The sequence below is a fragment of the Azolla caroliniana genome, unplaced genomic scaffold, assembly GCF_043228905.1.
Source record: "Azolla caroliniana isolate FFs.n. ecotype wild unplaced genomic scaffold, voAzoCaro1.0.p SCAF_16, whole genome shotgun sequence".
Taxonomy (NCBI): Eukaryota; Viridiplantae; Streptophyta; class Polypodiopsida; order Salviniales; family Salviniaceae; genus Azolla; species Azolla caroliniana.
Window position 1 is genome coordinate 16,118,892 of NW_028230451.1, and position 10,776 is coordinate 16,129,667.

Below are 10,776 nucleotides of genomic sequence, written 5' to 3' on the forward strand. Positions count from 1 at the left end.
TAATAAAAATCAATATGCACAAAAGGACTAAAAGAATGAAAAGTTTTCTACGTGAATTGTCTTGAACACAAGGACATTATGACTAATTTACAAGTTCTAATATACTTAGCACGTAGTCAATGCACGAAGATCGACCAATACATAAAGTGTGTGTGTTGTATGATGACAATGGTTATGGAGAGTTTGAGCTATGACTATAGCCATCGAATGCTTCATGCCATCAGGAATGCCTGATGTTGTTGCATCACTAACACCTTTCTAATTATATTCACATCCATAATCCACGTTGTTGCCACGACACCTACAAATAGGAGTCAACAACACTCTTCTTACAGGAGTTCCTTTTTCTACAACAATATCTCAATTCTACAAGCATTGAACAAGTAGGATACGTTTATGATTGACGCACTAGCATGTACTCCACCCATTATTCCCTATTTCTGATAACTTGACAATGACGACATTTAGTCACATTAATCATTAATATCGAATTTGTAGTTACCCCAAAATGATTTCCACATAGGTAGTATCTCGTTACTTTCTTGTGCACTCAAAAGAGTCTAAATCTCAAATAGTTATGTTCGTGACATATGAACCATTATTGTGTAGAAGAAAATCACCTACTAACAAATGAATACGGCAATTTCAACGAAGGGGATTGTCACTCATATATCTTGAGGTATGTTCAAGTCTTGTTTACTTGCATGTTTGACCTATAGTAGGTTACCATTTTGGCTTTGTAAATTGTGACTTATTGCCAATAGATTTTTGCAATAATTCAACAAAATTAAGGAGTGAACAAAGTTTGTACATGGAAAAGGGATGCTCAAAATTGCACTTTTGCTATTTGTGAAAACATTATTGCACACGTAAGTAACTGATGTTAAAACATTATTTGCCCAAAGTTCTAATTTGGTAGTATGTCAAGACTTTATCTTTCACATTATTGCATTAGAGCTCCTTATACAAATAAAATAGTAAATCTTTGTTTGTGCATGCACATTTACTGATCTCCACAATGCCCCTAGTGTGAGTTAAATGGCAATAATCATGTCCATCCACATGTGACGCCCTCATTTGACCGATTCAAATCCACTGATTGCCTTGCTTGCTATCTTGCTATATCTTTTTATTGTTGAAGGTCCCATGCTATCTCGAGGACCTTGTAGTCTTGTGCTATCATTTAGGACTCCATATATCTAGAGTTTTGATGCCTTTTCTGCTATCATTGCTAATTCTGATTTTCAGGTTTGATCTATATGATTAAGGTATAAAATATAACTTATAAGTAATATTATATCGATGTGATTGACTCGTAATGGATTTCAATTTTTTTGATTGATAACATTTTAAAATCTCAGATTTAACAACTTTGCGAAAGATATCAAAGTTGGCCAAACAATGTTTTAGGTCACTTCCAAAGTTGTTAAAAATGATTTAGATGTTATATTAATACAACCCCCATGCCCCCATGAACAAGTCTTGGGAGTCAAGCAAGCCATAAAAGTCACAGAGATAAAAATATAATATCAATAATAAATATAAGAGAGAGAGAGAGAGAGAGAGAGAGAGAGAGAAAGAGAGAGAGAAAGAGAGAGAGAGAGGGGACATCATTTTGGATCGCCATTGTCATTGTCAACATTTTTGAAGATGAAACATCACTGTCCGCAACTTTTACTGAAACATGTGGGTTATATATAGACCATTCATTACACATGTGTGTGATATATAGAAGAGGGTATGGTGATGGAGAGCTTGGCTACTAATAATAGTGAGGATTACCATGGCGACCTACTTCATGTCGTTTGTAGGGCATCCTCCTCCTCCTCCTCCTTCTGCTGGTGCTGCATCATGGCCACGTGCTTACTCATATTATTACCAACATCCATTCCTCACGTTGCTGCCTTGTCTGAGGACTTCTCCTATAACCTCCCCTCCTCCAACGTGAACGGCAGCGTCTTCTCCTATTCCAATGATAACGTGTTCGACATCTTGCAAAACGATCCTGTGACCAGTCTACTCTCCTGCAACAACGACTCTATTCTAGAAGCATTGAGTAGCCAGGAGAGGCTGTATGGTCGTTCAGCTGGCGTTTCCTCCTTCAACTCTGTCTTCTTCGAGCTCTACTTCGTCATCTCCGCGGATGAGATTTGCACAAGAAACAACGCCAGCACCCCATCCTACTATCTCTCCCTTCTCGCCTACAATGAATACAGTGCACAACAGGACTTGAACAGAGCAAAAGTCGTGTGGACGGCCAACGCCGGCAACCCTGTCGGCGAGAATGCCTGCCTCCACTTCAGTCCTAATGATAGCAATCTACGGCTCGTGGATTACGACAGGAACGGGTTGGATAACGTGGTGTGGCAGACGAATACGTCCGGTCATATCAATGCATCCCTGATCATCACCTATGAAGGAAACATGGTCCTCTTCACTACCGACTCTACTACACTCCAACAGCAGATACTGTGGCAATCTTATGACCATCCCACCGACACACTCATGGTCTTGCAAGCTCTTGGATCCGGGATGAATCTCACCACCTCCACCACGGAATCCGGAAATAGCAACAAAACGGCCACATTCACGCTCCTGATGGAGGAGGATGGAGCCCTTGCACTCTATGCCAAGTTTCAATACAAATCCTTCAATAATTCTATTTCTAATAGTACTATAAATTATGGCATGTATAATTATTGGTCTCTGCCTCTTAGTGGTACACGAGAATCCAATGGCCCCTATAATTATGCAGCAGCAGCAGCAGCAGCAGCATTGTGCTGGTATCCGGAGAATCCAAGGAGTCTCCAATTGGATATTGTTCAACCAACAATCAACGGGTTAGTAAGAATTTGCAATCAATTCCCTCCAGCTAGAATCCCATTGATATATAGATTTCGACCTTTTTTTTATCAAAATTATACAGATCTGAAGGAATTTCAAAATACAACCAAATCTCGCCGCAGGCCTGCAGCAGGCGCGTTAGTGAATCACAGAATGTATCAATTATGTTCGCGGATAAACAAGGGACCATCTTCAACATAACATATGCCACATTCCTCCGGCTGGAGAGTGATGGAGACCTTCAGGCGTACACACTCAGCGTTACCGGAATTGATTCCAGTACCATTGCGGGTTGGAGAAACTTTTCTAGCCTCTTCGATGGCAGCTCCGTAAATCCATGCAAATCGCCTCTCTTCTGTGGATTCTATGGTGTATGTGACGAGCAGATGGGAAATTGCACACAGAATTGCGGTGGTTTGAATGAGTTAGAGCTTCAGGATTCCAACAACAATGCCAAATTAGGCTGCAAGTTCAAGGCGGGCGATGGCAGATGGGAACCATACCCTTCTTCTTGTGGCGATGGATCTAATCATAAGAAACCGAAGGCTTCAATCATGGCAGGGGCCAGCTACTTCTCCAATGCATTCCTCCCTCCCGACCACACTGGAATCAATGCTCAAGACTGCTGGGAAAATCACTGTCTGGACAACTGCACTTGCACGGCCGCATTCTGGGAGTCGGAACGGAATGGTTCTTGTTTCCTCATCCAGGGTCCCGTAGCCACCATCATATTTAATGCTTCTGCAACTAAGGATGAATTCATGGGATACTTGAAGTTCATGGAGGACCCAGATACTTCTTCACCTACTACTCCTTTCGAAATAGGAGTATCATTAGGTGTCTTTGTTCTTATCGCCATATTGGTGGGTGGATATATGCACAGGAGAAGAAAAATAAAAGCCAGACAACTGGAAGATTATGAGATCGAAAATGAGCTGCTCCGTCTCTCACTTCTGGGCTCGAAATCCCAACGATTCACATGGAAGGAGATGCACGAATACACATGTGGTTTCTCGGACCCGCTTGGGGGTGGTGGTTTTGGCAATGTCTTCCGAGGAGCTATGGAGGATGGCACGCCAATAGCCGTGAAGCAACTGATCGATGGAAGTCAACAGGGCAATAAAGAGTTCATAGCCGAGGTCTCAATTCTGGGCCGGACTCACCATCTTCAACTGGTTCGCTTGGTTGGCTTCTGCCTAGAAGGTGCCACCCACAAGCTACTCGTGTATGAATACATGGAAAACGGATCTTTGGATGCTTGGATCTTCAGTAAAACGCCCAAATTTACTCCAGAATCCCAGGATATTAAGGCCGATAAGCAGAGACCGATCTTGTCATGGGAGCACAGGTTCGGTATAGCCTTGGGTACTGCAAAAGGCTTGGCGTACTTGCACGAAGAGTGTGAGGACAGAATCATACACATGGATCTGAAGCCGCAGAACATACTCTTGGGAGTCGATTTCGTCCCAAAGATATCGGACTTCGGGATGTCCCGGAGGGTGGTACGGGACCAACAGAGTGCGGTGGTGACCATATTGAGGGGAACCCCAGGGTACTTGGCGCCTGAGTGGCTAACAGAGGGGGCCATCACCGAGAAATGTGATGTGTACAGCTACGGGATTGTGTTGCTGGAGATCGTGAGTGGGAGGAGAGTGAGAGATTGGAGGGCATTGAGGAAGAAGCTGGAGATGAGACCGAATCGTGGAGAGGGTGTGATGGAGCTGGTGGACGAGAGGCTCATGAACTATGGCATGGGTGCGAAGATATATGATGAGGAGCAAGCCATGAGGATGGTGGAGGTGGCTATGTTGTGTGTGCAAAGCAATCCGAGGAGGCGGCCCAACATGAATAGTGTGGTGCAGATGCTGGAAGGGAAGGTGGGGGTCATACCCCATGCCCCCATTGATGATTACGAGCAGATGGGCCTCTTTCCAAGTGAGAAGATCATGAGGAGGAGGAGGGATGGGCTAGAAGAGCTAGAGCTAGATGTAGACTCTTGGAAATCCGGAGGGAACTCGACAATGAGCAGTAAGTCAAGGAAATCGATTTTCAGTAGCAAGACATCATTTAAATATATGGAAATCTTGAGGTCTGAGGAATACATGGACGCACTCTAGTTCAATGACCATTTATATAAAAAGAACAAGAAGAAAACATGTGATTCATTCTAATGAACTACTCAATGACACTCATGTGTAATAATAATTGTAAGAAGCTTGTTGCAATATTCATCCATCAAAACTCCTATCCTATTTGCACAACCCAAGAAACATTGAATTGAATCACCTTCCTCGTGTACAAAGCGTTTGCAATACATAGCTATTCTAACTATTTTTTGCCTTTCAAATTAAGTGTATCGAGCACTTTGAATATCAACTTGTTTGTGCCTTTCAATATAAGTATGTAGGGTGTACATCTTTGAGTTTTGAATGAATATCCAACAAAAAACAATGACATACAACAAAGACATGGAATACACTCTAGCACTTTGAATATCAACTTGTTTGTGCCTTTCAATATAAGTACGTAGGGTGTACATCTTTGAGTTCTGAATGAATATCCAACAAAAAACAATGACATACAACAAAGACATGGAATACACTCTAGCTCATTGATTATTTATAAAAAAAATAAGAAGAAAAACATGTCATTGTGATGGACTCATGGTATTTCTCATGTGTAATAATAATTGTAAAGAGCTTGTTGCAATATTCTTCCATCATGTTGAGAAGCAAGCTCAACATGGGCCAGATCAGCTGAATAAGCCGAGACTAGAATCGGATGAAGACCGATCGGCTAGGCGTGGATTGGATCGGAGAATCGAATCCGCAGAGAGCCAACAGGCCATTAGAGCCCTATGCTCCCAGTTTAGTAGGTAGTTATAGCACTAAGGCTTCCGTCCTCGGTTCGACTTGTATTGGCTGACAAACCCTACAACATATGTAAGATTAGGTCGGGTCACCACCATTGTGTATATCATACTTCCTACAGCTGATGCGTAGGGTATATTTCCATTGAGCTCTTTCTCTATGCCGGTTGAAGGAGAGTCCATGTCTGTTAGTCGTGTTGACATTGGGAGCGGAACTGGTGTTCATTTCGCGTTTTCAATGTTAAACTGTTTTAGCACCTTTTTTATATAGCCGGATTGGGAGAGCCAGAGGGTCTTCACTGTCCAATTTTGATCTATCCACATGCTCAGTATGTGTCTAGCTTGTTTGAGTTTCTTCATTGAATATTTGTCGTGAAGGCTCCGCTTTAGCTTTCCAATTCGGCTCATCCGGTAATGAGCATGTCATTGTTACCGTACGAGATGTACGGGTGATTGATAACTGTGATAAGTGTGGGTGAAAGATGTAATGTGTTGATATGTATGTGTAATGTTATAAGATTATGAGTGTGAATGTAAGTGTGAGTGTGGTGGATACAAAGAGGTGTGAGTGAGTGGCTAGGTGTGAATGCCCAAGGGGCTTGCACCCTTGTGTATCTACCCCTCTGTACCTATTTTATAGGGAATGAATGAATACAATGATCATTTCTCTCTAAATCTCTCTTATCATCTCTTTCTCTCTCTCTCTCTCTCTCTCCCCCTTAACGTTGAACACCCTTGGGAGGGGGGTGGAGCCATTCAAGGCACCACCCCCCACCCCTCGATGCTTGTCTATTTCTTCATGATATCTCTCACCATTATACTCTCCATCATTTTCACTATTACGCCATCTCAATCATTATCATCAACAATCATCATAATAATATATTAACCATAACCCTAAAACGTACAACACCTTTTGGCGACCACTAAGGCGACCCCCTTTTGAAGATGAAGTTGAAGACTAATACGCGACAAAGACATGGCAATGACGAAATGTGCAAGAAATGGTGATGGTGGTTGAAAGCCGTCGAGGAATGCAACAGGGTGATGTTGTGCACAAGGAAGATGAAGAATGTTGCGTGGTGATGATGTGCAAGAAATGGAATTGACGACAATGTGTAACAAATGGTGACCATGATGTGCATAAGAAGTAAGAAATGGCAGATTGATTGTTGGAACGATTGTGCAGCGAAATAACGAGGAATGGCAGCAACATGTGCGAGTGTACAAGAAATGGGAATGAAAATGCCAAATTCATTGTTGCACGATTTTGCTGCGAACTAAGGTCTTTTCGAGTGTGTTTTGTTGGTTTTTCTTCGGTCTGTTTGGTATAGATCTAATTGCAAAAGAGAAGAGAAAGCAACGAGAAGGATGGGGTCCAAAGAAAAAATGGAAAGGCGACTAGAATGAACAGAGATACGAGATAGAAAAGAAACAGACAAACGGCCGAAACGAACAACGACCAAGATGAGTGACGGCTAGATCGCGACCAAGAAGAGCTACGATGGAACGATGCACACAGAGCGAGAGAAGATGAACAAAGATGGGAGCAGCCGAATTGATTGCCAGAAAACCGGTCGGTATGGACTGGAACGAGCCGGATTAAGACAGCTCGATGGCTAGAACAACGATATCGATAGACAAGAGGCTTGAGAAGCGCCGACCGGAGAGCGACCAAAGAGTGGTCGTAGTGGCTGAACGGCGCCGGAACGGAGGCGGCCAGACCGGACGACGCCAAACAACGACGAAGATGGAGACGGCCGGACAACAGTTCGAGCGGTCAGATAGACTGGAGAGTGATCGGACAGGAGCAACCAGAGCAGTCAAAGTGGCCGGAGAGTGGTCGGAATGGCTGGACAACTGCTGAAGAGCAGCCGGACAACAGTCAGAGCGGTTGGAGTGGCCGGATAGTAGCCGAACAACAACCAGAGTAGCCGGACAAAGGAAAACAACAGTCGGACAAGTGGCCAAAACAAGAGCGGCCAGAGTAACAACCGACCAAAATGGCCAGAGATGAAGGCGACTGAATAGTGGCCGGACAGTGACTGCCGGAATGGAGTGTCGAACAGAGACGGGATCGCGAACTGAAACGGCCTCACAGACAGGGATAGAGATGGCGATGAGACCCGAAATGGAGAAGCAGAGAAGAGAACGGGAAAGGCAAAGCAGAACAAGAAATGAATTGGAAGAGAACGATGAAGTAGAAACAAGAGAAAGAAGAAAAAAGAAGAGAAAATGAAGAGAAGAAAGCTAACGAATCGCAAGAAGGTGGCAAGAAGAGAAAGATGCAGACAATGGCAAGAGAGAAACGTAAGAAGTAGGAAGAAGACAAACTGAAAAAAGAAGGAAAGGAAAAAGACCTAATGCAAATTAATAAATAAATAATAAAATAGGAAAAAGAGAGGGAAAAGGAGAACGATAAGGAGCATCTAAGGAATTTTAAAAATCAAAGGGCACCTACAGAATTTCGAAAACTCATTAACCTAAAAGAAATGAATCGTGATCCACACACAACTCACAAGATACAAAAAAGAACACACATACATACAACGTTTTTTTTGATGACCCGAATGATGTCACCGAAGTTCGTGAACCGACAGAACAAGTATGTTCGTGTCCATGAAGATTCGCGGATTGACAAAGATGTTCGAGTCAAGCGCTCTGATCGAGGGAGTTGATCATTGAGAGGACCAATGGAAGTTCCGGTTGAAGAAAGATTATGATCAAGGCATGTGGGATCAACATGCAAGGCACTCTCCCACGGGCGTGCCGTATTGTGTTACCGTACGAGATGTACGGGTGATTGATAACTATGATAAGTGTGGGTGAAAGATGTAATGTGTTGATATGTATGTGTAATGTTATACAATTATGAATGTGAATGTAAGTGTGAGTGTGGTGGATACAAAGAGGTGTGAGTGAGTGGTTAGGTGTGAATGCCCAAGCGGCTTGCACCTTTATGTATCTACCCCTCTGTACCTATTTAACCCCTTATGGGGAATGAATGAATACAATGATCATTTCTCTCTAAATCTCTCTTATCATCTCTCTCTCTCTCTCTCTCTCTCTCTCTCTCTCTCCCCCTTAACATTGAACCCCCTTGGGAGGGGGGTGGAGCCATTCAAGGCACCACCCCCCACCCCTCAATGCTTGTCTTGTTCTTCATGATCTCTCTCACCATTATACTCTCCATCATTTTCACTATTACGCCATGTCTATCATCATCATCAATAATCATCATAATAATACACTAACCGTAACCCTAAAACGTACAACAGTCATCGACATATAGGATTAGGTACATCTAGGACTCATCGGCCAATTGCCGAATATACATGTATGGGTTGGAGTATGACATGGTCTAGCCAAGTTGCTGGATGTAGGTATCGAATTTTCGAGACCACATTTGTGGCACTTGTTTTAGGCCATACACGCTTTTCTTTAGTTTGTATACGAGGTGATCTTGCTCCCCGATTGCCGTGAAGCTTGCTGATCTTCATCGAGATCTCCGTGTAGGAAGGTTATTTTGATGTCAAGATGCATTGGTTGTAGGTCTTACGTCGCCACAACCCCGAGAAGGAGACGAAGGGTCGTCATCTCAAGTCCATGTTCCTGTTTGAAATCTTTAGCAACGAGTCGAGCTTTGTATTTTGGCTTTTCTAAATAAGATACATATTTGTATCTGAATATCCTCTTCCATGGTAGCGGCTTCCTTCCAACTGGTAATTTGGCCATCTCCCATGTTTGATTTTGATGAATCGAGTTCATCTCAGATTTCATGGCTTGTAGCCACATGTCAACATCTAACGCTACATCTTCCTAGTAAGAGTTTGGTTCGCCTATGTCCTTGTAATTGACGTAGTTGAGACCTGGTTGATCAAACTCTATGGAGTTCATCTCAGATTTCATGGCTTGTAGCCATGTGTCAAGATCTAATGTGGCTATAGCTTCCTAGTAAGAGTTTGGTTCGCCTACATCCTTGTAATTGACGTAGTTGAGACCTGGTTGATCAAACTCTATCGACCTTTGAACTCGTCTGGATCTTCTGGGTGATGACTTGGTTGGTTCAAATCCTTTCGATCAGCACCATCGGCTGATCATCATTATTGGAACCATGGTAATTAGGAGTCCTTTTGGATGACTTGCCCTACAATAGGATTTCAGAGATGTCGAATCATCCTCCCCTTCGTCGGGCGATTGACAAAGGGATTTGTGCCTTAGCAAATTCGGCTCAGCCTATTGGCATCTTAGCTTGTTTGGGCAATTTAGTCATTTTGACTCAGTCTCTTTTGGTTATTGTCATTCTCTTAGTCAAATCGAATTCGACTAGGGGACCTGTTGCAGATTCAGAGTCAACAAAGGGGTCACTGGCTTGGTTGTCGTCAACTATTCATTGAATTGTCAATTTGGTCCGGTGGGCCGGTCCTTCTACGACATTTTAGTCGATATTGAAGGACCTTCTTGCTCATTTTTGGCTGGATCGGGTTGGAGAGTTTTGAGTCCTCATTAAAGACTATGTCTCTCCTCTAGATCAATTTCTGGTTCTCCAGATCCCACTGTCGATAGCCAAAGTCCCCATTGGTTCCATAATCAAGAAATATACACTTATTAAGTGCATGTGGTGCCAACTTGGCTTGGTTTGTTTCTCCCTATGGATGAATATGTAAGCTTCACATCCAAATATACTGAGCCTATTGTAAGTCAGTTGTTTGCTTGACCATAGGGCATGTGGCACTTTGAGCCGTATTGCTCTCGACGGTGATAGATTGATCAAGTATACTGCAATTTGCAATGCTTTGGCTTGGAATTCCAGTTTTAGTTTGGAGTGCTAGAGCATTGCTGTCATTCTCTCTTGGATAGTTCGGTTGATTCGTTCCGCCACACCATTTTGCATGGGAGTATAGGAAACGGTCTATTGATGCCAAATCCCTTTGTCGGATAGGTACTGTTTCAAGGCTTGGGAGGTGTATTCAACTCTATTGCTAGACTACAATGTCTTTACTAGGTGTCTTGATCAGTTCTCTACTAAGGCTAACCATAGAGAGAAGACCTCGAGCACTTTG

The 10,776-nt window shown here is 43.1% G+C and overlaps 1 protein-coding gene across 1 annotated transcript; it reads left to right on the forward strand.

The window, feature by feature from the left end:
* The first annotated feature begins 1,759 nt into the window (after window positions 1-1,759).
* LOC147854079 (G-type lectin S-receptor-like serine/threonine-protein kinase SD2-5) lies at window positions 1,760-5,200 on the forward strand. The gene is made up of 2 exons (XM_087331942.1): window positions 1,760-2,840; window positions 2,927-5,200. Exons 1-2 carry the CDS (start codon window positions 1,852-1,854, stop codon window positions 4,959-4,961), a joined length of 3,024 nt encoding a protein of 1,007 aa, XP_087188068.1. The 5' UTR covers window positions 1,760-1,851; the 3' UTR covers window positions 4,962-5,200.
* The last annotated feature ends 5,576 nt before the right edge of the window (window positions 5,201-10,776 follow it).

Coding starts and splice junctions, on each gene's coding strand:
- LOC147854079 (XM_087331942.1), top strand. CDS start 1,852: ATGGCCACGTGCTTACTCATATTATTACCAACATCCATTCCTCACGTT. Junction 2,841..2,926: donor GTTCAACCAACAATCAACGG/GTTAGTAAGAAT, acceptor AAAATTATACAG/ATCTGAAGGAATTTCAAAAT.